General features: G+C 39.7%; 1 protein-coding gene across 3 annotated transcripts; it reads left to right on the top strand.

Moving 5' to 3' along the window:
* The first annotated feature begins 19 nt into the window (after positions 1-19).
* Positions 20-26,085, top strand: MSL3 (MSL complex subunit 3). Of its 3 annotated transcripts, none has more exons than XM_054192427.1 (13): positions 22-183; positions 2,177-2,259; positions 2,843-2,938; positions 3,512-3,612; positions 4,592-4,683; positions 6,220-6,342; positions 6,814-6,974; positions 8,921-9,079; positions 9,525-9,787; positions 10,169-10,278; positions 10,459-10,558; positions 11,083-11,167; positions 23,968-26,085. In XM_054192427.1, the coding sequence occupies exons 1-13, from the start codon at positions 85-87 to the stop codon at positions 24,065-24,067; spliced, it is 1,572 nt and encodes a 523-aa protein (XP_054048402.1). In that variant the 5' UTR covers positions 22-84; the 3' UTR covers positions 24,068-26,085. The 3 variants fall into 3 exon arrangements, with proteins under 3 accessions (XP_054048410.1, XP_054048402.1, XP_054048418.1); XM_054192443.1 differs by lacking the exon at positions 22-183 and adding an exon at positions 414-854; XM_054192435.1 differs by lacking the exon at positions 11,083-11,167 and having other exon boundaries at positions 20-183.
* The last annotated feature ends 1,622 nt before the right edge of the window (positions 26,086-27,707 follow it).

Genomic DNA, 27,707 nt, shown 5'->3' on the forward strand with positions numbered 1-27,707 from the left:
CGGGGTTGCGGGGCGGTGCGGTGCGCGGCCCCTCCCCCGGCGGGAGGGGGGCGGGCCTTCTCTCCTTTGCGCCATGATGAGCAAATGACCTCGCGGGGAATGAAATTTAAGTTCCACCGGGGCGAGAGAGTTCTCTGCTTCGAGCCCGACCCCACCAAGGCCAAAGTCCTCTATGATGCCAAGGTGACGCGCCGCGCGCGACCCTGCCCTCCCCCTTCCCCCCCTCAAAGCCCCCCTCTCTCCGCCCTCCCCCCCGACTCGCACCGGGGGGGCGGGGCCGGGGCCGGCGCGCGGCCCGACTCGCCGCCGTTGCTACCGTTAACGCTGCCTGCTGGGGGTTGCGCGCGCGCCCCCGGGCGGGAGGCGGAGGTGGAAGCGGCCGCCAGCCCAGCCGAGGCGGAGGTGGGGGAGAGGCGGCTCTCGGCGGCAGCGCTTGCTGCGGGAAACGGAGGGCGGCCCGGGGAGGGGGGAGCCGCCCGCCGTCACGGGGCTGGGAGACAAAGCGAGGCGGTGCCCGGCCCCCCCGGGCCTCTCCTCCCCCCGTCCTTGTGCCGCCGTCATCGCCCGTTGGGCGTTTCAGCCCGGCCCGCTGGCGGGGCTTGGCTCTCTTCCCCCCACACACACACCGGCCCCGCCGCCCCGGGGGCGGGGGGTGCGCGTAGCAGCGGTGTACAAGCCTCTGGGCCTTCCCCCCGTGGGGCGGAGGCGGCTCGCTGCCCGGGTGACAAAGAGGCGACTGAGCCCTCGCCGTCGGGGCCTTGCTCTCGCGTCAGGTAGAGAACGGAGCCGCCGAGAGGCTCTGGAAGTGTCGGACTCGGTTTCCCGCCTTCCGTTTTCGGCTGAACACCTGCCAAGTAATTCTGAAATTCTGTTTTCATTCCTGCACTTTCGTAGCGTAGCTTGATTTGTTTCCCCTCCCTGCTCTCCTACCCGCACTGCCCGCCCTCCGGCTTTTCAGAAGGGTTTAAATGGTACAGGAGGTGGTACGGGAGAGTATACAGAAATACAGCAAGCAGGGAGTGGTGGACCCTGAGTGTTGCAATGAGGTGACCAACTCAGTTCTGCCTGGTCATAATAATTGTAGAGCTTTATGTAAATATAATATTGTTTCGGGGCATCAGTGGGACACAGTTTTTCAGTGTTAAGGCATCTGTACCTAACTTGCAAATAGAATTGTTTTTTTTTCTTTTGTTACAGAGAGGGGTGAAAAGGGAGGTATTGCAACTGGATTCATGTCCAAATTAATGCTTCTTGCTACAAGTTTTCAGTGTTTTTCAAACATCTTTGATCAGGAAATCCACCTTCCTGTAATATTTTGGGTTACTGTTTTGTTTGCATGTGTACTCCTATGTTCTGACCACCCCAATAGCTTTAATTGCCAGCCCTAGAGATAACCTGAGTGCAAAAAGTGATAGTACATTTTCTGCTTTACTTTCAAAAAACCCAAACTCCAGCATAACTGTCCTCGACTCTATCAATAGTTCTTAAATTCTGGACTCCACGAAATTACAGTAGCCTAACTACTGCATGCATCTGGAGATACATGGTCTATTGAGAGCCATTCAAGTGCAGACCACATGATTCTTTTGGTATTAGTAGTCCTGATGCGGCTCTTCATGATCTACCTGGAATGTCTTTTGAGGTGCAGGCCCTTTCAGACTGGTCTTTCACATTTTTTATGTGTGAAAGAGGGAGAAAACAAAGGTTCAGTTATTTACAAGGCCTTTGAATGTCTTGTGGCTAAGATTCAGTGTTCAAGAGAGCAGTGTTTCTGAGGTTTACATATAGATCTCTCTTGTCTCCTGGTTTGAGGGCATGAAGAGACAGCACACAGGAGAACAGTAGTAGCCCAGATGTATACCTGCATATCCATATTGTGATAGTGCATTTTTTCGCATCTCCCTTTGTCCTGAAACATGGAACATTTGAGGACAGGATAAAGATGGTTAGCGGTCCCCAACTTAAAAAGTGCTCAACCAAAAAAGCTAGTTTTTCTGACCATTTAGTATAATCCATATCTTCTGCTTATATCAGTATGCACTGGCAAAATTACAGGTATATTTCATTTCCATAAATAAACACTTCTTTTTTTTTCTTTGTGCATAAATTCCCTGAATACTGGAAAGCTGACTTTCTCTCAAGCTTTTTAATACATGCTATTCAATATTTGTTTCAGATTGTTGATATTGTTGTTGGAAAAGATGAGAAAGGCAGAAAGATTCCAGAATATCTGATCCATTTTAACGGTTGGAACAGAAGGTAAGAACATGTATACATGGTTTCAGTTCTTCCATTTCTTCTATTTTATTCTGTAAAGAAAAGCATTGCACAGAATATCAAAGGACTGTAATGTTTGCATGAATATTTTTGATTTTCTCAATGCCTTTAATATGCTTGCTCATGTTGACCCATTGGTTTGTATCCCTAAATTTCAGTGTGTCAGTTTGGTAGGTGTGTTTAAACTTTATGGGGTATCTGTCTTTGGCATGTACTTGTGGCTCTTAGGTTTCCATTAATGAGAGAGTTTATACTTTGTTAAATCTAGACTTGGATTGTTTGGTTGTCAAGGTCAGTATGTGAGTGCAGTCTTTGACTGTGATCTATAGCATGTGTCGATGCTACAAACCCCATCGTGTGTTAAGTCACGGTTTGAGAGATTTTAGATAGTAGCACGGGAGTTGAAGCCATGTGGATATGCAAGGATGCAAACCTTGTGATACAGATGTTGCTTCTGAATGACATTAAAAGAGTGCGTTTTAGATTTAATGTATATTAATTCATTAGTAATCATGAGTGGCATATATTCATAGCCGTTAATAATTTTCTTTTGACCTATCCTTAGCTGGGATAGATGGGCAGCTGAAGATCATGTTCTTCGTGACACAGACGAAAACCGCAGATTACAGCGTAAATTGGCACGGAAGGCTGTGGCTCGCATGTAAGAAATTCTTTTGGTCTCAAAATGAATGAGAGATTAATTTTCAGACTCACACAGATACATCCAGGTGTCTCCAAGTGAGCTTGGCCTCTAAGCTCATGCTGTAGATCGTAGATATCTACTCAGTACAGTCAGTGCATTCTAGAGCTACTCTTCTCATACTAAGGTAGATACCTACATATTGTTATTAAACAACACTCTGAATGACTAACATTTAATTATGCAATTCTTAACTACTGCTGCAAAATGCCTGTATATTGGATCTACATCTTCCCAAAGAAAAGTACTTGAAAAGTAACTTAGGAAAAACTGAAGTATTTTTCAGCCAAAGGCAATAATCTAATATTGATTGGCCATGGCTTGAGGATCTGCTCGAGAACACAAATATGAGGTAATGTACAGACATTAAGGTCTCCACTCTCAAATAAGCATTGTCCAAATTATTTCAACATTAATTAATGAAAAAAACCTCAAACGTACGTTTCCTGTGTATTTGCATGTAATGTAATTAGCTATCATAAACAAATTAAATAATATTAGCCAAATTTCAGTGAACCGTTTTATGTTCTGTAGGAGAAGGAAGGGAAGAAAGAAGAGACGTTGCAGGTTGCCTGGTGTTGACTCTGTATTAAAAAGCCTTCCTGCTGAAGAAAATGATGAGAGTAGCGAAAACTGTGAGCTTGTTTTTATTCTTTAATAACTGGTGTGATGCCTTTAATTTTTTGAGCTAGGGGTACAGTGCATGCTGTAACTTCCTATTAGGATGACATGAGAGTGTCACAGTCCCGTTTGAAATATACGGAGGCAGTCGGATGGGGAGTGAGCACTATGTTTCATGCTAAGCATCTATTAAGATATCTCCTTTCTTCTTGTGTTCCAGAGGCTTTTCCATGTGTCAGTTCCACTCAATTCTGCTTTGTTTAGTGTAGTATTACTAGGTGCAAGAAGCCCTCAGTTTTCCTTGTTTGGTGTTAGGAAACAAGATGGACTCCCTGCTAGTGTTTCTATGTATTTCAGGGGGCAATAAGATTTTCTTTTTCCCCTGTCTACCTGGCACAAAGGGCTGTTTCTTGTCAGCTGCCTGGTTGATTTCACTCTCGGGTCAGCTCTTTCATTTCATAGCATTTTGCTTCGTAGCTTGAAAACCAACAAGAACACTGGCTGGCACTTAGCTGATGTTCTGGCAACTGTCAGTGCACAGATCCAGACCTTCTCATTGGATGATGTCTACATTAATCCCCTGTCCAGAACTGAAGTCCGATAAAAATTGGAAAGATCTGAGTGTTCAGAAATGTAGGGAGCTTTTAAAAGTGAATGTTTCTCAATTAGAGAGGAATTAGAGAACACTTCCTGTAAACACTTCCTGTAAACTTTGTCATACATATTTAAAATGTTTATTGTGTGCTGTAAATAATACTTGTGTGTTTAATTCAATTAGAATTATTCATCCTCATTAAATATAACAAGCTAGTTGTGGGTTTTTTTATTTGTTAGTTTTGTTGGGGGGAGTGTTGTTTTTGGATGGTTTGTGTTTGTTTGGGTTTTGGATTTGTGGGTTTTTTTTTTTTTTTTGCATTGAGGCCTGAAATTGTTTGGTCTTAACTTCTGCAATGTAATAAATTGAGATAAATACGTGAAATCTCTTTTACACAGCTATAAGTAGTTCTTCTTCTGACGACAGTGATGAAGGAACAGATGAAGAAATAAAAAGTGAAGAAAGTGACATAGAAGAGAGGACAGAAATGGTATATTCGTGAGCTCCTTAACTTGACAGAATTTGAACATCTGTATTTGAAACTGGAAAATTGAAGTAGATGAAATATAGGCCACAGCTGGTTATTTATCTGTAATTAAAAGCATATTTTTTTTACTCCTGGTGCTTACTGTGGTTGAGCTTTTGAAAATTATAGAAGATGTCATATACATGTAGAATTCTTTGATATTAATCTAAAAATACACATTTGTTTCTTTTCATGTCTTTCTACACATAAGGCTTATGTGGAGAAAACATAGCAAACTAGATTATCCAGATTTGTGGGTGCTGTAAAATTTTACTGGTCTATGCAGGTTGGACAAATCTTGATAGCACCAGGATCTTTCTGGCTTTTGTATTTACTGAAACAGGCATGTCAACTCTGGTCTTAAATTAAGACATAAAAGACTGACTTCAAAAAGAAGCCGCATTTATTTTCTGTACAGTATCGAAAAGGAAGTGCAGCATAAACAGTTGTTCTGAAGGTCTGTAGAATCTAACTATTACAGTGTGGGTGATCTGAAGCAGCAAAACCTAACAAATTTCTGTTTAGTCTTCTGTGTTAAATACTTAAGTGAATGCTGAATTAAAAAGAAAAAAGTTTTAAAAAATAAATTTGTAGATGACTTCAAAGCAGTATTGTTAAATTGCTTAGAGGAAGGCTACTATCTACTTGAAATATATATAGTAAATATTTATTTTTGCATGACAAAACTTGATCGTTATATTGTATCCTGACTACCGAAGTTCTTTTTCACTAATATTCTGTCGTGGTTTTGGCCAAATTGGCCAATGGCCGGCGACAGATGCTCCCCCCCAGCCTCTCGTGCATGGAGAGGAGGGGGAGAGATAGAGATGTATGAGTTTAGAAGAAACTAGATTAATGAAATATTAATAATAAGATAAAAAGGAAAATAATTAAATAGATACAGTATATACAAAACTGTATTAAGCTCCCAGGATGACGTCACCAGCAGGCACTGGGGAAGTCCCAGGCTGGACCCAGTGACGGGTGGGAACTGGTTTCCACAGATGGAGTCAGGAACACATGGTTTGGGATCAAAGGCAGATGAACAGACAGGGTCCTCCTCGGACGTCAGCCATTGAAGGAAGAGAGTTGACCCTTTGATCCTTCAGCTTTTATACCGAGCATGGGGCAGATGGGATGGAATACCGTGTTGGTCAATTTTGGTCACCTGTCCTGCCCGCTTCTCCATGCAGGTGGGACCCCTCTACAGTTTTCCACTTCTGACCCTCCAACAGGGTGAATAACGAAATTGGCTGACCTTGGTTGTTATAGCAATAAGTATAATCAAGAGCCTCCCCGCATACCATTCCTTGGCACAAACTGTCTTACCACTCTGAACAAACTGTTTTAGGCACAACATGCCATTAATTTCAGAGAGTTAGAAGAGGCCTAGCTAAGAAGTAAAAATTACTGAACAGGAAGTTGGTTCTGTTTTACCTCAAACCAGGGCATATTCTTAAGCACAACCAATGTATTGTTTCTTGCACTTGCCTATTGTAGAAAGAAGAACAAGACACTCACACAAAAAGGGACATGGAAGATAGAGCAATAAACATAGAAATTCCTGAAGTCTTGAAAAAGAAGCTTGAGGAAGACTGTTACTATATTAATAGAAGAAAACGGGTATGAAATAAAAGCTATGAAATGAATGTGCATGGAGAGTTGGGGAGGGCGTCAAAAGTAGTTCTTGTGCATAGCAACTGTTTTTTTGAACTCGATTGCAAAGGTGAGCTTAGACATTATAAGGAAGAATAATGAGAGTGTAGAGAGCAGGCTTCTCTATAGCTAAACCAGTGAGTTGTCATTATATTTAAGAATGTAACGTTTCAGTATCCAGTTGTGTTTCAGAATGCAGATTTTTTTTTTAAAGCTGTAAATATAGTAAGCTTGTTAACCTGACCATATTTTTGTTTCTCCAGATATTTATATAGGATTGATCAAAAATGCAGTTTAAGTGCTGATATTAATCACTCCTGAAGTAACTTAATGCAACAGAAATTTATTAAACTAGTCAGTACGTTACAAGCTCCTGTTTTAGCTTGGTATAGTTACTAATTGTTTTTGTAAGGCATGAATTTGTTGTTTCCTTTTCAGCTAGTGAAACTTCCTTGTCAGACAAATATAATAACCATCCTGGAGTCATATGTGAAACATTTTGCTATTAATGCTGCTTTTTCAGCCAATGAAAGATCTCGGCACCATCAGATGACTCCACATGCTAATATGAATCTTCATTATGTGCCACCAGAGAAGAAGTAAGTAACTATTAGTCCAGTGCTGTTGTCGCAAGAAGAATAACCTTGCAGCCCGTGTTCTGTTTTAAGGCTGTTCACTTCTGTGAGCTTACGCTGTGCTATTTATGTGTCTATTTATGTGACTTAAAATACTTGACAGATACCCATAGCACAGTAAAATGAAAAGTCATTATGCAAAAACATCAATATTCCCTTTTATGATGTAAGTTCTTGTGAATATGGTGACCAGTTTTGGAAAAATGTGTTGCTATTGTCTATGTGAAGAATTTTTTGAGCACTGCAAGAGTATCTGATATGGGAATTCCCTGCTTAAATAAAACTGAATAGGTTCAAGTTTTATAAAGGATAAAAAATTATGAGACAGTTACAGAAAACTCCAAGTGCAGGTGATTTATTTGTTTGTTTTTTTTTTTTTAATTGACATATCTTAAATCCGAGAGTCAATATGTGGTGAAACAATGTGTGTAGTAACACCACTCTTGTTTATTCAAATTGATTGAGTCTTGGTTACTGTTTTCTCAGCTGAGTTGTATATTCTTCTACCATGCTACAAATGCAGTGTGTTAACCCTGCAGTTGCAGTTTGGTGTTTCTTTGGTGTGTTTTTTTCTCTTATGTTAAAGATTCTCAATATTAGATGAGATTGCTTCTCTATCTAAGTCTGCACTGGGGTGAAACCTTGTATTTTATCAAAGAGAAATCTTGACTTTTAACATGTTCTATTTCAATGGTGTAATTATGCTATTCCTTGCAATATTTTGGTCTATGTGAGTCTCTTGGTTTATATTGATATCTTTCATTATTTGGCAGATTAATGATACTTTTCTTCTATGTCCTATAATCTCCCAAGAAAGAATTTAGATGAGACATCAGAAATATGAATGGAAGGTTGTGTGCACATTATGATTTTTAAAGGTGTATGTTTAAGTGAATTGGTGAACCTCAATAAAGAGGGTGCTTTGTTAAGGAAAATGTGTATAACTTCAGTGATGCATTAAGTAGGAGAAATTGAGCTGACACCTATTGTATTGCCCTTACTGCTCTAACACAGAAGTTAATTTGCCTTCTTGGATGTGATAGAATTTCTGCACATGATGGTCCCCCAACCCAATTTATATGGAGTGTTTTTTAAAAAAAAAAGGCAGGAGTTTTAGCAGGTGATATGGAATGGTAATAGGAGGTATGGAATTCCTAATGTGGGGCGTTGTGGCAGGATCAAATTACTGTTACCATACATATATATGTACTTGAGCCGTGAGACATGAATACTTTTATAGAGGTGTGAGATGTTGGAGGTGGCTGAACTCAGTGTTCTTAGTTCTGCTTGTAACAGCACATCTACTCACAACCTAGCACCATGAGTCTCTTACACAAGCTGAAACCAAAATTCCTAGTAGCCTCTAAATGTAGTGCTTTGGTTACGAGGAGCAGGCCATTAGAAACGGATCTCCAATGCAAATGTGTCTGGTTTTGTTGGTTCATTGGATATCTCTTAAGCACTGCCTTAATTGCATCTTACTGCCTATAGATCAAATTCTGCATATGCCTTTTAGACAGAGATTCAATCTGTTGAGTACTTAGTTTTTCTGGAAGGTGCCTCTTTTTTGAGCCTAGTAAACTTGGAAAGACAAAATGCTTACATGAAAAACTAACTAACTTTATTTACTGCAAAGTAGATTTTATTAATCCCGTGAACAACAGAACAATTGTATGATTTTGTTTGACCTTATTAAGCAGACTTTTAAAATTTATATTTGTCTAAAGCTACCAACAGCAATCACTGTCTCTTTAAGTATACTTTTAATCACTCATAATTACTTAGTGATGAAGTCAGCATATCATAGTTAAGATGTTAATGATCTGTATTGAAAGGGAATTTCGTATAACTGCACTGAAAAATTTTGACATGCAACTTTGAAATTCCTAATCCTTTTCTTTTCTCTGTAGTGTTGAGCTATGTAAAGAGATGGTGGATGGGCTGAGAATAACTTTTGACTTCACACTTCCATTAATTTTGCTCTATCCTTATGAACAAGCTCAATTTAAGAAGGTGACTTCATCAAAATTCTTTCTTCCCATTAAAGAAAACTCAACAAATACTAACAGGTAGGTTGGGTATATGGAGTATAATACTGCTTATCCCCTGAGGAAAATGCAATAGAATGTGGTTATGTGTTCAGAATAGGATGATTTCTTACAAACTTTGACTTAAAAATTGTCTTGATAAACTGTTGAACTTTTCTGTGAATTGCTTGCCTGAATTTAGGTTCTGAATTTCTATCTGATTAACTGGCGTACAGTTAGGCTACAGCTTTGGTGGTGGGGGGAAATTACATTGAAACGTAAATTTGGGTTCATTAACTTCTACATTTGAAAATAAATATGCTTGTGGAAAATAGTATTTAAGAAGGTCTCGTCACTTTGATAGTCATTGGGAGGAGACTGTCTAATTTGAATAAGTATTTAAGGAGATCTGTGAAACTAGAAGGATCTCTTTTTTTAAGAACAGCCTTGATCTCTTCACTTCTGTAAAGCTGCCTTTATTTCCTAGAAATCAGGAGGAGCTTTCCCCAAGTCCTCCTCTGTTGAATCCACCAACACCTCAGTCAACTGACAGCCAACCTACAACAGGGGAGCCAGCCACTCCAAAAAGACGGAAAGCTGAACCTGAAATTCTGCAGTCGCTGAGACGTTCTACACGCCATAGTTCTAACTGCGACAGGTTATCGGAAAGCAGTGCTTCACCGCAACCTAAACGCCGGCATCTTGAGACCCCAGCTTCTATGCCAAAGCTCTTCTTACACCTGGAAAAAAGTAGGGTTTGCTCTTTAAATTATACTCTAAATAAGATTTAAGTCTTGTTCTTTATTTTAATGTCATCTGGACTGTGAACTGAATGATTGAAGTAGGAGTTCATTACTTTTTGTATCAAATATTTATCTCTGAAGCTTATACCAAAGGGAGAAATACGAAGCAATATTGTCAGTACTTTGGTACTGTAGTTCTCAAAAGAATTCAAGGAGCTGCTTTTCTGTGAGCCTACTTCAGGATAGCATTTATTGAATTGTAGTGTTTAAGACTTTAAAGATTTTAGCAGCAGGCCTTAGTTATGTTTAATGGCTTATAGTTCCATAAAACAGATAATAAAATTTATTTGATTTCTTTTGTTGGTTTTTTTTTCCTTCCCTTCTGAAGAAACCCCTGTCCATAGTGGATCATCTTCACCTATAACTTTGACTCCTAGCAAAGAGGGGAGTGCGGTTTTTACTGGCTTTGAAGGTAGAAGAAACAATGAATTGAATGAGGTAACAGATTTTTATGTTACTGCCCTAGATTCAATGATTAAAGGTTTTGTTGACCTCAGAATAGGGCTATGTTTTGTTTGTATTACTAATTTAATCTTTGATTTTGAAGTTCTGCACAGGCTAAATTATTTATGGTGCTGTAAAAATTTCGTAACTGATGTTTTCATGTCTTACTTTTAGGTTTTGTCCTGGAAATTGATGCCAGAGAATTATCCACCAAGTGACCAACCACCACCTCCCTCATATATCTATGGATCTCAACATTTGCTACGGATGTTTGGTAAACTGATGAAAAACTCTGCTGAATCAAAATTGCTTTGTTTGTTTTGTGTGTCTGCGTGGGCTTTTTGCTTTGTTTGGTTTTTGGTTGGTTGGGTAGGTTTTGTTTTGTGTTTGGTTTGTTTTGGTTTTTTTCCCCCAGTCGCTGTATCTGTGTGATTTTCTGTTTGCTTTATCACATTTAGTTTTATTCTTGGCAAAGAGTACATTTAAATCTGTTTAAAACTCTTAGGCTGTTCATAAACTTGTTTATCTCTTACTGGCTCTGTAAGCTTTCATTTAACAAACGTAAACAAGCATTACTTCCAATACATTATCAAACGTCATTAAAGCAAGCAGCATTCACTTTCTCAGCATGTTTCCTTTTAGTGAGGTTTTGAAAGATCACTGAGTAGGTTGCAAATAAATGTAGAGTCTAGAGGGAGAAGAAATTTTTATATTCTTCTTTTCTGTATAGTGGATAAAAGTAATTAGAAGTTGCTTTTAAAAGAACAGGTGTAAATATTTTTTTTCTCTTATTTACAGTAAAGCTACCAGAAATACTGGGGAAGATGTGCTTTCCTGACAAAAACCTAAAGGCTTTAGTAAAACACTTCGAAATGTTTCTGAGGTAATGTGACACAATGTACCACAACAGTGTTTGCATTGTTACATAGATCTAAGTGTCCTGGAATGACAAAGGGTTTTTAAAGTAAGATACTCATTTTCTCTAACTACAAGAATATGATTAAATTAATACAAGATTTTAATAATAACAATTTGAATAAAGATTAATACATTATTTTTGATTCTGTAATTCAAATTGAAGGGAACTTGAACTCCCTACTTAAAGTTTTGATAAACACAGTGCTAGAGAACTGAAGTATAAAAGTGTATTTGCTAGTATGTACAGAAAGACAAGTCTGACTTGGTTAAGAAGCATGTTTTATGAAGCAATACAAATTCTTCATTGTTATTTTTGAGAGCATAATCTGAGAGTTTTGATGTTGCATCATTAAAGTCTGCCCTAATTGAAAAATTTCTCAGCTATGCCATGCAGTGGCCTGTAAAGGAACCCAAACTCTTTCTGACCATGCTGGCTCCACGGCTGGAGTCCATATGACCTGCACCATGATCAGCTTTGTTTATTAATTCCAGTTAATATCTCTGCATGACATTGTAGTGGTGGTTAGATATCTAGTGTGGCCCTGTATTGTGCAGCATCAATACAATGGAAAGTAAATTTGCCAAGGAAAACTTACAGGAGAAAGTGTTGTAAATTGTGAACATCTGGAACATGTGTGGAACTCCTAACTTAATTTTGATCAAAGACTTTTAAGTAGCCACATACTGAAAAGTAGCATAATGTGGCACTAGAATATCAAAAGTCCTGTTAAAAGTCAGGGAGATGAAAGCTTTAAAATATTTTTACTTTAAGTGTTTATTGAAAATAAAAGGTGTCTCAAATGTCAAACTTGCTTCAAGACAAAAATTTTGTATTGTAGTATGTAATTTTTAAGTTTTACCAATTCCTTTTTACATCTCTGGTTTTGTCAGATTGTTAGTATTTAGAGTATTTTTACGTTAAACAGGATGGCATTAGTGCTTATTACTGGAAACCTATTTTTGCTTGGAGTGAGTATTATTTATGGTGCTTAACTCACTGTGGATCAAATCAATTCTTATCAGACTGCTGCCTGTTCAGATTCTTTGGTGTTGGTCAGAGCAGGTCTCTGCTCTTTAGCATCTTAAAAGCAATTTCTTCATACCCATTCTATGCATGAGCTGTGGTGGAGTGGAATAGAGGGAAGGAGGAAACATGTGACCCGCCCCCATACAAGTAGGGAGGTGATTAAACTGAAAGTTCTGGTGGTAGTATCTGTGTGCATCTTATTTTTCCATCTGACCATCTTGTTGAAATATAAATAGAAATAAAAACAAAAAAAAGGCAGAAGATGTTTCCACATCAGCATTTTTAGGTGCTTTTGAAACAAATCTCTTGGTAGTCCCCACTTACTGTGCTTTGTGTTGCATTGTGGAGCGCTCAGAATACACAAGCTTGATTCCTTTTGGAAAACACTTAACCAGAAGCGTGCTCCAGTACTAGGAGGCATTCAGTCTTCAAGACCAGACTACAACTAAACCAAAACGAGTCCCACAATGCAAGCATAGTGTGGGTATTGCATATCTGGTACAACAAAGTATTTGAGGGCTGTGTGTTTTTTCAAGTGCTTTCTAAGCCAGTGTCATGTATGCGTTGCTGTGTATTCATATAGGTAACATAGAAACTATTGGAAATTATTAGGTTGATTTTTTTTTTTCCCAACATGTATTCATGGGACTTTAGGACATCTTTAATTTGGGTATTACTTTCTTTGTCCTGTATGTCATTGAAAGTGGACAAACAATTACATTTTCTAGAAGCTTGTTCAGCATTTATTTGTATCACAGAAATACTTCTGCATTATCTGTTTCTCATAACAAGAGAAAACTTGAGGCTGAGGTGGCATCTTGTACTAGTTCTTCAGTTTTCACATTCTGTCTTTTCCTTTTTGGGAATGAAAGGATTAATGGATGTTTATTAAAAATATTTTCTGTCAGTTATGCTCTGGCTTACCTTATGAAAGGTAAGAACTGTGCTATACAGTCTGTGTGCATTAGATGATAGCAGTCAGTTTACTTAAGACTGCCTAATTTCTTTTAGTGAATTGCTCTTGAGCAACAAGCTGAAGTACTCTCCGTTTCTTTATTTTTCTAATAGCAGACAAGGGATTGAAGCTGTCTTTTCACATTAATAAAACTGTTTCTGAATCTTCTTTGAATTCTGGGTAGAATAGTCCAAGCATAAGTAGCTTATGTATTTTTAAATAAAACTTTCATGTGGTACAGAACTGATTTAGTTCTGGCATAGATACCGATTTAATTTTGTATTATTATTTTATGGATAAAATTTACAGTTTCATTTAACATTTGTACTATTAATCTCATGTGGTCTGGGAAACTGAGACTTATTTAATATAACACTTTGTCTAGAAGCTTGTTTTATTGAGTTTACTCAGTACTTGATGGATGCATTAAATTCACTTTGAGATATTACATGGGTAATATTTTCCAGTCATGCCCTCAGATTGCTGCTAGACAAGATTGATCTCAGTTTCCCAGACAACATATATATTTTTAAAGGATGTATCAAATACATCTTTGTGAGTTTCATGTTAAGTAGAAGCTGTACCCTTTGTTCTACAAGTGTGTATAATGAAAATTTCTTCACGGAGAACATGAAAAGTTGATTTCTCAATTATAGAACTTGCAGAAGGAAAGAAAATTAGTTTCTCAGATTAAGTACAAAACTCTTAGTCTTCACGTTACTTAGCTCTGAAGTAATTGTAATACTTACAGAAGAATAACACTCTGAAATGGATGTTAATGACAAACTCACCAGTTGGTTTCACTGGATTTCACTTATAGTTTAAGTTCAGTCCTCAGAAGCAAGCAGTGGAAGCTAACACAGTAACTGGTTTCTGTTAACTGGTAATCTTACTCGCAAAGGACCCCTGATTAAATCTTGCTGCTTAAGTGATGAGAAATAGGCAAGAAGGTGCCTGTTCTTGTTTCGCCGTTTCATAGAATCATATAATTGTTAGGGTTGGAAGGGACCTTAAAGATCATCTAGTTCCAACCCTCCTGCCATGGGCTGGGACACCGCCCACTAGACCAGGTTGCTCAGAGCCCCATCCAGCCTGGCCTTAAAAACTTCCAGGAATGGGGCTTCCACCACCTCTCTGGGCAACCTGTTCCAGTGTCTCACCACCCTCATGGTGAAGAACTTCTTCCTTACGTCCTGTCTGGATCGACCCATCTCTAGTTTTAATCCATTCCCTCTAGTCCTACCATTACCTGACATCCTTAAAAAGTCCCTCACCAGCTTTCTTGTAGGCCCCCTGAAGATACTGGTAGGCCACTATAAGGTCTCCTCGGAGCCTTCTTTTCTCCAGACCGAACAACCCCAACTCTCTGTCTGTCCTCATAGGAGAGGTGCTCCAGCCCTCTGATCATCCTTGTGGCCCTTCTCTGGACACATTCCAGCATGTCCATATCTCTCTTGTAGTAGGGGCTCCAGAAATGGATGCAGTACTCCAGGTGGGGTCTCATGAGAGTGGAGTAGAGGGGGAGAATCACCTCCCTAGACCTACTGGCCACGCTTCTCCTGATGCAGCCCAGGATACGATTGGCTTTCTGGGCTGCTGGTGCACACTGACGGCTCATGTTGAGCCTCTCGTCCACCAGCACCCCCAAGTCCTCTTCTTCAGGGCTGCTGTCAAGCCATTCACTGCCCAGCCTATATCGGTGCTTGGGATTGCCCCAACCCAGATGGAGGACCTTGCACTTGGTCTTGTTGAACTTCATGAGGTTGGCATTGCCCCACCTCTCCAGCCTGTCAAGGTTCCTCGGGATGGCATCCCTTCCTTCCAGTGTGTCAGCCGCCCCACACAGCTTGGTGTTGTCAAACTTGCTGAGGGTGCTCTCTATGCCACTGTCCATGTTGCTGACGAAGATGTTAAACAAGACCGGTCCCAGTACTGATCCTTGAGGGACTCCACTTGTCACTGGCCTCCACTTGGACATGGACCCATTGACAGCCACTCTTTGGGTGCGGCCGTCAAGCCAGTTCTTTATCCACTGAATTGTCAGTCCATCAAACCCATATTTTATCAGCTTGGAGACCAGGATGCCATGCGGGGCAGTGTCAAAGGCTTTGCTCAGGGCCAGGTAAATGATGCCAGTTGCTCTACCCTTGTCTATTGATGTTGTGACCTTCTCGTAGAAGGCCACCAGGTTTGTCAGGCACGATTTGCCCTAGGTGAAGCCGTGTTGATTGTACCCAATCACCTCTTCGTTATTCTTCTGCCTCAGCAGTGCCTCCAGGAGGATCTACTCCATAATCTTACTATAGGCACGGAGGTGAGACTGACAGGCCTACAGTTCTCTGGTTCCTCCTCCTTTCCCTTTTTGAAAATGGGGATTACGTTTCCCCTTTTCCAGTCAGTGGGGACCTCACCAGACTGCCATGACTTTTGGAATATGATAGCAGTTTAGCAACCTCATCCGCCAGTTCCTTCAGTACCCATGGGTGTATCCCATCGGGTCCCATGGACTTGTTCAATTTCAGGTTCATCAGATGGTCATGAACCTGATCTTCACTTACAGTGGGCAGTTCTTTCCAACCCCTGCCATTGTCTTCTGTCTTTCCATTGATTTGAATGCAGCGTTGACTTGGAAAACTGTTTTGGGATCAGAGAGGTCGCTTCTCAGGAGTGTTGACCAATAGGATATACTTAAAAATTAGGCCAATATAACATGTCTGTTTTCAGAATAGCACAACCCATCTTCACTGAGGTAATTTCAGTCCATGTCATTTGCATTTTAGGGAAAAAAAAAAAAGGCAAACCAAAACCGTACAGTGCTTCAGAAAGCCATAGGTATTTTGACTTTCATGAAATAGAGAAGAACAAGTGATGAAATGTTTCTAACATAATGCATCTAAAATTTCTAATACACTTTCCCAGATGAGGCCAGTATGTAGTATTTCAGATTATGGAAAACTACATTCTTGATGGTCAAAGACTTCGGTTTTGTTAAAAACCCTCTGATCTTTCAAACTCAGTATATCCTGTAAGTTGTCTCTCTCATTTTAGATCTCATTTTTTTTTTGCTGATGTTCTGCAGCCTGCTTGTATCTATTGTGCCACTCTGCTCCATGGGTAGAAAAATATCGTAGTACTGTGGAATCAAGGCTGACATCACTCCAATCTTTAAAAAAGGCAAGAAGGAGGAGCCAGGGAACTACAGACTGGTTAGTCTCACCTCTGTCCCTGGGAAGGTAATGGAGCGACTCATTCTGGATGTCATCTCCAAACACGCTGAGGAACAAGAAGTCATTGGAAGTGGTCAGCATAGATTTACCAAGGGTAAATCATGCTTGACCAATCTGAGAGCTTTCTATGATGTTATAACTGGTTGGCTGGATGAGGAGAGAGCCGTAGATGTCATCTACCTTGACTTTAGCAAGGCTTTTGACATTGTCTCCCATAACATCCTCATTAGGAAGCTGAGGAAGTATGGGCTAGATGAGGTGACGGTGAGGTGGATCGAGAGCTGGCTGTGTGACAGAACTCAGAGTGTTGTGATCAGTGGCACAGAGTCTAGTTGGAGGCCTGTAACCAGTGGTGTCCCCCAGGGGTCAATACTTGGTCCAATTTTGTTCAGTATATTCATTAATGACCTAGATGAGGGGACAGAGTGTATCCTCAGCAAGTTCGCTGATGATACCAAACTGGGAGGGGTGGCCGACACTCCAGAGGGCCGCGCTGCCATCCAGCGTGACCTGGACAGGCTGGAGAGCTGGGCAGAGAAGAACCTAATGAGGTTCAACAAAAGCAAGTGCAGGGTCCTCCACCTGGGGAGGAAGAATGCTAAGCACCAGTATAGGTTAGGGGTGGGCCTGCTGGAAAGCACCTCTGAGGAGAAGGATCTGGGGGTCCTGGTAGACAGTAAATTATCCATGAGCCAACAATGTGCCCTTGTTGCCAAAAAGGCCAATGGAATCCTGGGCGGCATAGGGAAGAGTGTGGCCAGTAGGTCGAGGGAGGTCATTCTCCCCCTCTACTCTGCGCTGGTGAGGCCACAGCTGGAATACTGCATCCAGTTTTGGGCTCCCCAGTTCAAGAGGGACAGGGAACTGCTGGAGCGAGTCCAGCGAAGGGCAACTAAGATGATTGAGGGACTGGAGCACCTCCCTTATGAGGAAAGGCTGAAAGAGCTGGGACTCTAGCCTGGAGAAGAGAAGGCTGAGGGGAGACCTTATTATGGCATACAAGTATCTAAAGGGTGGGTTGAAGGAGGATGGTGCCTGACTCTTTTCATTGGTTCCCAGTGACAGGACGAGGGGCAACAGGCACAAGCTGGAACACAGGAAGTTCTGATCAAATATGAGAAAAAACTTCTTTACGGTGAGGGTGACAGAGCACTGGAACAGGCTGCCCAGGGAGGTTGTGGAGTCCCCTTCTCTGGAGATTTTCAAGACTCGCCTGGATGCAGTCCTGAGTAATGTGCTCTAGGCAATCCTGCTCTAGCAGGGGAGCTGGACTAGATGATCTCTAGAGGTCCCTTCCAGCTCTGAAGTTTCTGTGATTCTGTGAATATTTTATGGGAAAGAAGCCAAATCAGAATGTGACGAAATTAGAGGGCTGTGATAATAAAATGTGTATATAGAAAGATGACAAGTTGTTTGAAGTAACCTTATGAAATAAATATCTGGTTTTGAAAGCACAACATTTTTTTTGAGTATAGTAATTTTATTATATGTAATTGCAGTGGTGAATTATGACCGCTAGTCTGTGCTAATGTGCAGTTAATGAGAGGTTATTAGTGGCTTTCTGAGAATGAAAAAATGAACCATTGCACATGGTGAATGGAAAAGAAAACATCTTTATTTAGGTGAAGTTGCTTGTGACAGAGTTCTACTCATTGTGTCTTAAAGTTATCAGATGGCAATTGATTAAAAATAACTTTTTGAAAGATCACAAAGAATGCAATTCAGCTACTGTTTCTTATATTGATTATGGCTTTTGTATTTGCCTCTCAATTTTGGGATTAACTGGTTACTTGACAAAAAGTACCTGTGCAGCATAGAAATTATGACGTACTAGAAAACTTTATGGAACTGGAGCCTAAATATGAGAAAATCAAGGTTCTGAGTGTTAATGGACAAGTGTGGGTTTAGCAGCACTGTTTGAAACACTTTGAAATGAAGGAATTCTACTTGCATGGTGAATGTATATGCCTTTTTTTAAGGCATTATTGTTGTATTTGGGCTTTGCTGTATTCATTGAATGGGTAGAAAGGTGACTGCCATTCTGGGTCCTCTCAAACTTTTGGCACCTTTACGTTGAAAGCTGAATCAATGAGTGCCTGGTATTGTACAGGTTCTTATTTTCAGTAGGCAGAATCTGCTCGTGTGTGCTTATTGTTGTTCTTGACTAAGGTTTGATTGCTTTGCCAAATATATTTCCTGAAACTGCACCATGGGGGATTGCTTCTCTTCCTTCTGCTTACCAAATCATCAGGTGCCTGGGTATTTGAATCAGGAGCGTATTCCTAATCATAATAATAGAGGTTTGGATCATGCATCAGAAGTGAGGCGTTGTCCAAGATATTTTTAAGTGTTATGGTAGCTTTTTTAGAAGGCAGCTCTAGGAATTGATTCTTGGATTTCTGCTGGCCTTGTCAAAAACAGGTCTTCATCCTCAAGACCAACTGAGGACTCCTGTATTGAGCTCTTGTAGACCTGCTTTCAAAAAAAAGGTCTACTAGAAGTTACCACTTCTAATTTTCACTCACTCAGCCTGATTACCTGAAATGTTATGTTGGCAGCTTGGCATCTTCAGAGTTCTCTGCAGTTGACCTTTAAAAGCCAAGAAAGATGATCTTGGTTTCTGAATATGGAAGAGGGACAAGAGTCCAGTCAGCAAAACAAACCTGTTGATTCCTTTGGCATGGTTCTTGAGGCACTGGATGTCAGAATAAACATCTGAAACTTTTCGCTTCACGTGTTCTGTTGACTGCATTGGGGTTATGATGAACTTTGTGTTGGTGAGCTTTTGTCCTGAAGAGCCTTCCAGATGGAGACATGCCTGTCAACTGAAGGGTGTGGGGGACAGGTGGTGGCATATGCTTTTGTGTGAAACCTAGCCTTTTAGCTTTCAAATCCTGCATTTGGGGGTACTAGTCTTGGAGAGGAGGCAGCTTCTTAATCTGCAAATGACATTTCTTTTGATGAGTGACTCATAGAGTTAGGACCCATCATGCTCTTTAATGATCTATCTAAAGGAATTTGCTTACAGTTTCCTTTCAAGCAACATCTAGGCCAGGCCACTTATCTCATTAAAGCATCTGCTTACCTTCTAGAACTTAGAGTTGTAGCTAAAGTGTGTAAGATGTCACCTTCCTTGCAACTTTTCATTTCAACTCTGTATTCTTATACCTTTATGGTTGAGGTTGTCCTTCTTAAAATTATTAAGGTTTTCCCTTCTTCATAATTGCCACACTTTTCAGACCATCCCTGAGTTTATTCATGTGATGGTAGCTGATGTTTAGAAGAGTCTCTTTCTTCATGCAGGGACTGTTCAGGTAATACATTGTGGTGATGCTGCCAAGACAAGGATATTTTCGCTACCAGATGATTCTCTTAAAGCTCATACTAATTCAGTGACTTGGTTGAGAAACCGAGTGTCAAGTGGCCTTTTAATGTGGATAACGGTAGTTCTGTGCCTCTTCTTGGTAGGTCTGCCTGCGTAACTCTCAGCCAGATGGTAGTATATTTGTGAGGTAATTGCTTGCAGTCACCTGAGGTAAGCTTGCTTATGGACTGCTACACTTGAAGATCAGAACATAGGAATTCTTCAAGCTAGGTTGCCCACGTGTCTGTTTCCCTTGTCTCCATCCCCTCTAGTACTTTCTGAAGTGTTGCTCTCGTAGGAGCCTGTGGTAGAGAGGGAAATAACTGCATTGTGCCTTGTTACCTCCATGTTCCAAGGAGGAGTGTAAAGCATATGAATTCTTTTTGTGGATGCTGCTGATGAGAAAAAACTGTACAGTTCTACATCAGGATGTTTGTGTGGACTGTGCATCTCAAAACTCAGTTACTCGCGAGCAGTTTCACTGTGTAGGTGTATGCATATGAACTCTGTAAAAATTATAAAAATAAAAAAGGCAATAATGCACTGAATTTATCAGATTTGTAAGTTAAAAGTAATGAAACAATTTCTGAATAGCTAAATAGCAAAGTGCTTTCTGATCTATAGCAGAACATTGGCTCTGCTTGCTAAGTACGGCTCCCTCTGTTTTTAAATCTTGGCTCATGACTTGCAGGTGCCAGTGAAATTGATCTTTGTGCTATTTCAGCTTTTCCAAGAGCAAAGCATTAGTGAAATATCCAGTAGCTAGGAGTCTTATGAGACTCCTAATATTTCTGTGCCAGCTTTCTGCACTGCGATGTAGTTTGAATAGAAAGCAGCTTCAGAGGGGCCACTGTTCTTTGTAAACAGATACACAAGGGATTGGGACAGAAGCTGACCTTGTGTTGTTTTGCCTGTTTCCTCCCACTTCTCTGCAGAAAGTAATTTGTATCTGCTAGCTCAGAGGTATTTTGTTTTTCACAACTGTTACATTAAGAACAGAGATGTACATTTGAGTGTATGCATTCTGCCTGCTTTTTTTTTTTTCTTTTTAAAGCATCTCAGCTAAAATTTCTCATCTTTACCAGCTGTCACTTTAGCTTGCACCAAACTGGCATTTATGACTGATGATCTTAAGCAAAAGTCAGGAAATTTGTAAGAGAAAAAGAACCTGTTTCCCATTACTTTCCCTTAAAATTCTTGGAACTGTCAGCTACCCGATGTCCTCTACAGGTCCCTTTGTTTTATTGATGTTTAAAACATACTGCCTCATATGATCTGGCACTTGGTGCTGTGTTTACAGAATGTTAGCCAGTGACACTGAGAATTTGATCAGCCCCTGTAATTTATACTCACTGTTTATCTCTTGAAGTCATTAATATGTGTTAATGAAGAATTATTAATTAAATTCCATTTGTGGCTCATCTTAATCTTGTGCAATCTACGTATGTTAAAAGTTAGACTCAAGTCTGTGAAGTTTTAGGCCTTACTACACTCACTTCATACCAATCCCCCATATCCTAGAAGGTAGTTTGTAGCTAACTATAGTCAGAGGTCATAGCAGTTGAGGACCTCAGGTATTTTGGTAGCTTCTAGGTTGCTATGATTTCAGTACTCTTTTGTAGTGGTTTTCCTAGAGTAAGGGGTGTGTGTAGTGCAAGTGAATGACATGTTTCAGTGAAGGTTGGGAGGATCTGATTGTGCGAATTGTTTTTATGTTTCTTTGGATTATTTTCTAAGGGGTATCTCTCTCTCTCTCATGAAAAAAAAGAGTTTTGTAAAGTATTAGAGCAATTTATGGCCTGGTAAGCATAGAAAAGTAGGTGGTGAATGGTCTTAATGACAAGGACTAGTAAATCACTAAGTTGTGTGGTTCAAACAGCGTATTAATCAAATATTGATGGCTTCAATCTAGATTTGTCCTGGATGCTTTTTTTTTTAGTTCAAGAAAAGAATAAAACTATTTTTTCTGTCTCATTCTTTGCCAAAGTTGAACTAATTTGGATTCACTGTGTAGTAGTTGGTTGCATTTTGTTCTTTCAGGGGAAGATATTTCACGGATGTTTTTATTTCATTTATTTCTGTGACTGGGAAGTTAGTATAATGCAGCTGTAACATGCTGTACTATTGAAACCATTTTTTTTTTTTTTTTATTTAGCAAAATAGTTTTCCTAAAAGTTTTTTTTGAAATTATCTCTAAACCTTAATTATATAATCCTTTTTGCTTTGTGCTGTTTAATAAAATTGGAAGCTGTTGTATGTTAAAGTATTTAATGCACTTCGGATTGTGTGAATGAAGACTCTGTGGAACTTTAAATTTACTTAGCTCTTACAAGTTTATTATGATAGCTTATGTCATGTCAGTTTGTGGCAGAGGCAGTTGAATCCTTGCTTTGAATATGAGAGATCTTTCTCCCTTCTGGCAGAACCTGTCCCAGCTGAATATTGCCAGAAATTATGTGCTTGATTAGACACTGTTGCGGGTCACATAACGGAGCCTTTTCTGCTCAGTTCCTTCGGTAATGTTTAAAAACAAAAACAAGCTGCCATGTGATCTGCTGGAAGTGTATTGGTTGTCCAGCCTTTTCGCTTGCATGTATTAAACCTGAAACATTTACATCAGAAACCACCCTAGGTCCCTCTATACTGTTAATTACAGAACTCCTATGAAATAAGCAAGACAAAGTGCCTTCTAAATAAATGGTGACACATTGAAGGATTGATTTCTTCTAAAAATGCATGTATTTCTCGCTGCTTTTCCTAGAATTAGTAGGATTTAACCAGTTGTTCTTCCAGTTTAGCACTCGTTTGATACCTGTGTTTAAGTACAAGGATTGTGTGTGGGAAAAATGTGGGGAAAAAGCAACGTTTTTTCATTTACCTGCATTTTTGTGCTGTAACCTTTCTGTATGAGCTCTCAGCAATTAATATATTCATGATTAAATTTAGATTGTCTTATGTAGAGAATATTGTCAGTATTCTTTGATGCTTTGGCTTTCTTAAGATCAGAGGACGTACCTAGTTCAGGCAGTGTAGCTGTGGGTGAGATTGGAAAAGCACTATTTTAATTGCATTCACCTGTGCTTTTTTTTTAATTTGGACTTTCTACGTCCTGCGTATTGGTTATGCAAAACTGGTATTTGTAGCTTCCAGTAGTGACGTCATCTGCCTAGCCAGTGGTTCTTGAGAGAAACTGGATTCTGCAAATGACATTGTTTCCTGTTGTTTCCATTGTTTCCTACTCTAACTCAGAGAACCTGTGGCTAACGCTTTGCCATGTTTATTGATGCTGATCTTCAATATCCAGGTATTTTTGAATGTCTATGTGTGTTTTTCTGAAGTACAACTTGATCGCGTACTTCAGGGTTTAAGAAACATTTTGCACTTTTGCCCCCGTTTTTATACATGGTATCTTTGTATACCAACTAGAGAGCAGAGAGCTTATAGTAATTTTATCTGTTTATTACTAATGTTAGTAGCAGCACTTTATTTTTGTTTTCAGTCTAAAACAAAGAAAGAGTTGTGTGTTAGCAGAGCAGGAAGACAAAATATTGGGTGCTTGGCTGTTTGAATAAGGAGGAACTGTTTGAGGAGCAGCTTGTAGAAATCTGAAATTAGGGAACTGGATTCACAAAGGATGTGTGTTTGAGAGCCATATTTAAATCAGATACTCACGAGTGGTGGAGCCTCTAAATGCACAGGCATATGAAAGAACAAATCATAGCTTTACTTACCTTAAAAGATGGAGTTTGACTTAATGGTTACTGGACATTTGTATGAGATACTGATATAGTGATAACTGAAAATCCTGGTTTTGATGTAAGTGGAAATTGTATGCTGAGCAGGTGACTGACAGAAGTTGCAGAAAGATCTCTCCACTTTTTTTTTTTTCTTCGGTGATACTTCTTTGTGTTCTTTTCCAAGTGTAGCTTCAACTTTTGGATTTTTTTTTTTTTAATTGAGCTTGAGTAATTTTTTTTTTAATGCTATTTGGATTTCAGAATTATAGGGGAAAGCTATTTCGTACTATGTAAAACTTGTAAAAATAGGGCAAGCTTTTTATATGCCAAATTTCAAAGTGTGTTATTTCTCAATTTCCAGACTGTTGTTCTGCTAAGCTTAAAAATTAATTTGAAAATAGCTTTTACCTTAAATAGTTAATGTTCTGTTCTTTTTTTGTGTGCTTTCTTCTCAGGTTTTTAGCAGAATACCATGATGATTTCTTCCCAGAATCTGCTTATGTAGCTGCATGTGAAGCCTACTACAGTACTAAAAATCCTCGGGCAATCTACTGAAGCTATTAATAAAGATTAAATCCTACTATGCATAGCCCATGACAATGCTGTTTTGCCACGTGGCTACAAGATGAAGATGAAAAAGAAATTAAAACAACTGGAGTTGAAAAAATAGGGAAGTATCTTCTGTGATGGTTGGATTACTTAAAAACAGAGAACTTCTTTTCAGAGATGGGTATAGACTGCCTTGTGAGTTGCTTGGAGGATTGACTATAACTCTGACTCCAGATGAATGAAGCAGCCTTGTTCTGACTTCTAATGCATAGGACTGCATAGGACTATTAAAGAGGAGATGAGGCAAAAGCAGACGCATTAGCAACAGGACGTTTTCATGAAGATAGATCATCATGCTGTATTTCATTTTAGCTCAACCTCTCCAGCCTGAGAAATAAGACTTGACTACACAGTTACATGGAGAGAATGCGTAACTGGTATCTTATGGATTTTTTTTTCCTCCCAAATGGCAGTTCATTTTGTGGAACTGTCGTGATAGAGAAGGTTGTTACTGTAAAGGTGGTTTTGGCTAGCATGACATCTGCCTCAAGAATGACTTAGTTGCTTGAATGAAAGGTGTGTTGCTTACTTTGGGTGTTGCGAAGGTGTACTCTTTTCATGGTAAGACTGCCGGAGTTCCAAGGAGAGCATACATTGCCAGTGGTTCAACATTTACCTGGCAATAAATGATTTCCAGAGCCATTATGAAAGAACTGATTTTCTACAAGTAAGTGAAGAAGTCAACAAAGTGATGGCAGTTTAACTGGCAAACACATCTTTTTTTAATAAAGTTCACAGTGGCTGCTGTGTAAATGTGTGATTTTGACTGTCTAAAACCTGTTGTTTGTCCTTGATGAGAATTTTTGAGATCACTATGTGTGCATATAATGAGAGGTGGAATCATTGACAACATAGGGAGAGAAACGCTTTCTGTATCATCGGCTTTTCTTCTACAGACTTGAAGAATGTCTCTCTAGACAGTTTTAAATGCCTTAGCTCTGGAAATAGGAATTCAGTGAGAACTGGGTTTCTAGAAATCTGACAACACATTCAGTATTGAAAGGTAATTCTTGTCTTGATTGTCATCAAAACCTTGTCCATGACTAGAACTCTGGCCTTCAGAATCTTCTGCTATGTCAAGACAGACTTACCTGTAATGCAAAACTCAACACATTTGTTCCAGATTTGCAGAAATTAGTAGCTATGAGGAGTCATCTTTCAAATGTAAACGGCAAGTTTAGGCTTAAGAGGCCAAAGGGAATGCGAAATCTACTGTTGGCATTCATTGTCACGCACTTTTCAGAGTGTACTGGTGTGTTAAAGCTTTTGAACTGAAAAGATAAGGATTACCTTGGTTTTAGCAATTTGGGTTCTGCTTTTTAGGAAAGCTTCTGTAAAGATTCTGTTAAACTTAATGGTTGCTAAACAAATGTTAGGCACGAATATATGCAGATTTGGTTATCATTATGTCTAAAGATTACCATTTAGTAGTACTACTCTTTTAAAATGTATTTCTGTGGTACCAAAAAACCCCACCCCAAGACATTTGTAAGATTTAGTCTTTCTGAAATTACAGAAGTTTTGAATTTCTTGCAGACTCTTAAGTAGATCAAAATCTACTTTGCAAACATGTTTCATTCTAGACTTTGACTCTGTTTTTCTAAAAAGACAATTCAGCAAAATACTAATGACCATCTAACAAGAGATTAATTTTGGAATGCTGCCTGAAACTCCACCCTTAATCCTTTCAATAGCAGGAATGTTAGAGTGTGTATCGCAAATCTGGTTTTGTTCCACTGTTGGTACCTGTGAATACAAGGCAAATGATGAAGAGAGCTTAAACCTTTTTGTGTCGCTGTGTTTAACTGTTAAAATGACAGTTTCTGCCTGTAGGGGTTATTAATAGTGTTGGTATTGCCTTGTCGATACGTCGTGATGATTCTCAAAAGATGTGAGGGGGGTGCGTGGAAGCTCTGAAGGTCCAGTTAGTGTAGTCTATGTGAATAAACTGTTTTGTAAAATTATTTGAAGCTGCTATTGGATATAACACTACAAACTGTCTTGCTTTCATAACAACCAAAAAAATTTTCTCAAGTAGCTTCTTGACACTTTAATTGCCATGACTCGCTTGGACAGTATCTCTTAAAATTTAAAAAGTTTTGGTACATATTCAATTACAGTAACGTGCATCTTTGACATCCCTCTTCTCTACTGTTCGCTACTCTTTTACTGCTTTCTTATTTTTATATCTGATTATTTTTTTTTAAGCTGAAGCAGTGCCAAGAGACTTGCAAGAACTTGAACCAGATTGGGTAAGAGGGTAGTTCTTACTTGTCTTAAATATATAGAGACTTAACCAGTGTGGCGCCCCAAAATTCATTTTGAATGGAATATTTAAAGGTTTACGTGGCTAGGGGAAGCTTAATGGTATAGTTATACTACTGGTGTGAATCTAAAACTCCTTGAATGTTCTTGAGTGATCAGATTTTTGATGGGATTCCTATCCATCTGAACGGATGAAAGAGGTTTCTGCACTCAGCTGTTTGTCATTTGTTGGTCGCTGTTTGTAGAGCTACTCATATCAATGTTTTCTAACCTGATTCAGTCAAAATGGCTTAGGTTAGCTGAAGAAATGTGGAAAACTGACTGAAGCAGGCTAGGGAGTGTTCACAGGAGCAAGTCTGCCAGCAGACTTCACAGGCGGTCTCCTGCAGAGGAGGAGCTGAGCTGAGAAAGCAGGTTAATGGGCAGTAATAGCTGGCACTGGCGTAGCTGTTTGCATAACTCATGTGTGCTGTGGTTCCAAATTAAGGGGGTCTTGTTTGTGTATTAGGGAAATTATATTAGTGTAGTTATAGTGCATACTTAGATAGGAAAATCTCTCCACTGAAGGCAACTCCTTGCACTTGCCTTCAAGAGTGGGCGGCTCCAATGTGAAGAGTGGTACAGGGTTTTGAGTACGACCGGTTTTGGGAGAAGGCAGAGGAGAGCAGTTGCAGCCTGGGGTTAGAAGCAGGTAATGCAGCTGATGTGGCGGGTGAAGTGTGCTGCCAGGTAAGTTCCCGGGATGTTCAGTCTGCACACATACTGCTAATTTCATTACTTGCTTTTTGTCACCACGAAGGTACCCGAGTAACTTGACACTGTGCCACAGTAGAATTAAACTGTATGTAAAGTGCTTTACATAGATCATAAAAATTACCAAAGAAGACTATATCAACAAAATATAAATGTAATATTCTTCAGTTTTATGCCTCATTTTAGGCTTTACTTTGTACCTATCATGGTTCAGAAAACTATCGTGCTGTTCTTTCATGGGCACTAGCAGGAGTTGCTGCCTTGCCTTTCACTTTGCTACTGTGTTGCTATGTTTGTCAAGCTCCTGTTTCAAAGCTCAGGCTTTCATGTTGTATGCTCTGAGGTGGGAGGCAGATGTGACCAACTGCTAATTTAAAGTATGTTCCGTGTCCCGTTCTGAAAGCAAGCCTATGCAGATGTTAAGGTTTCACTTGGCATTTGGTGTGGGCTAACAGCGTGTGTGTGGTCAGCCGTTATGTTGGAAATGTCTAATGGGAACTTCTCAAGTGATAGTGCGGGATGACCTTGTTCTGGATTATGCCAAGAGGAATGTCTGCAGTCAAAGAGG

The sequence above is a fragment of the Rissa tridactyla genome, chromosome 1 (genome assembly GCF_028500815.1).
Source record: "Rissa tridactyla isolate bRisTri1 chromosome 1, bRisTri1.patW.cur.20221130, whole genome shotgun sequence".
NCBI classification, from domain to species: domain Eukaryota; kingdom Metazoa; phylum Chordata; class Aves; order Charadriiformes; family Laridae; genus Rissa; species Rissa tridactyla.

Excerpts from the sequence above, each read along its gene's own strand:
- MSL3 (XM_054192427.1), top strand. The coding sequence starts at position 85 with ATGACCTCGCGGGGAATGAAATTTAAGTTCCACCGGGGCGAGAGAGTT. Across the intron at positions 2,939-3,511 it reads CGGAAGGCTGTGGCTCGCAT|GAGAAGGAAGGGAAGAAAGA; the intron begins GTAAGAAATTCT and ends TATGTTCTGTAG. Across the intron at positions 9,788-10,168 it reads CTTCTTACACCTGGAAAAAA|AAACCCCTGTCCATAGTGGA; the intron begins GTAGGGTTTGCT and ends TCCCTTCTGAAG.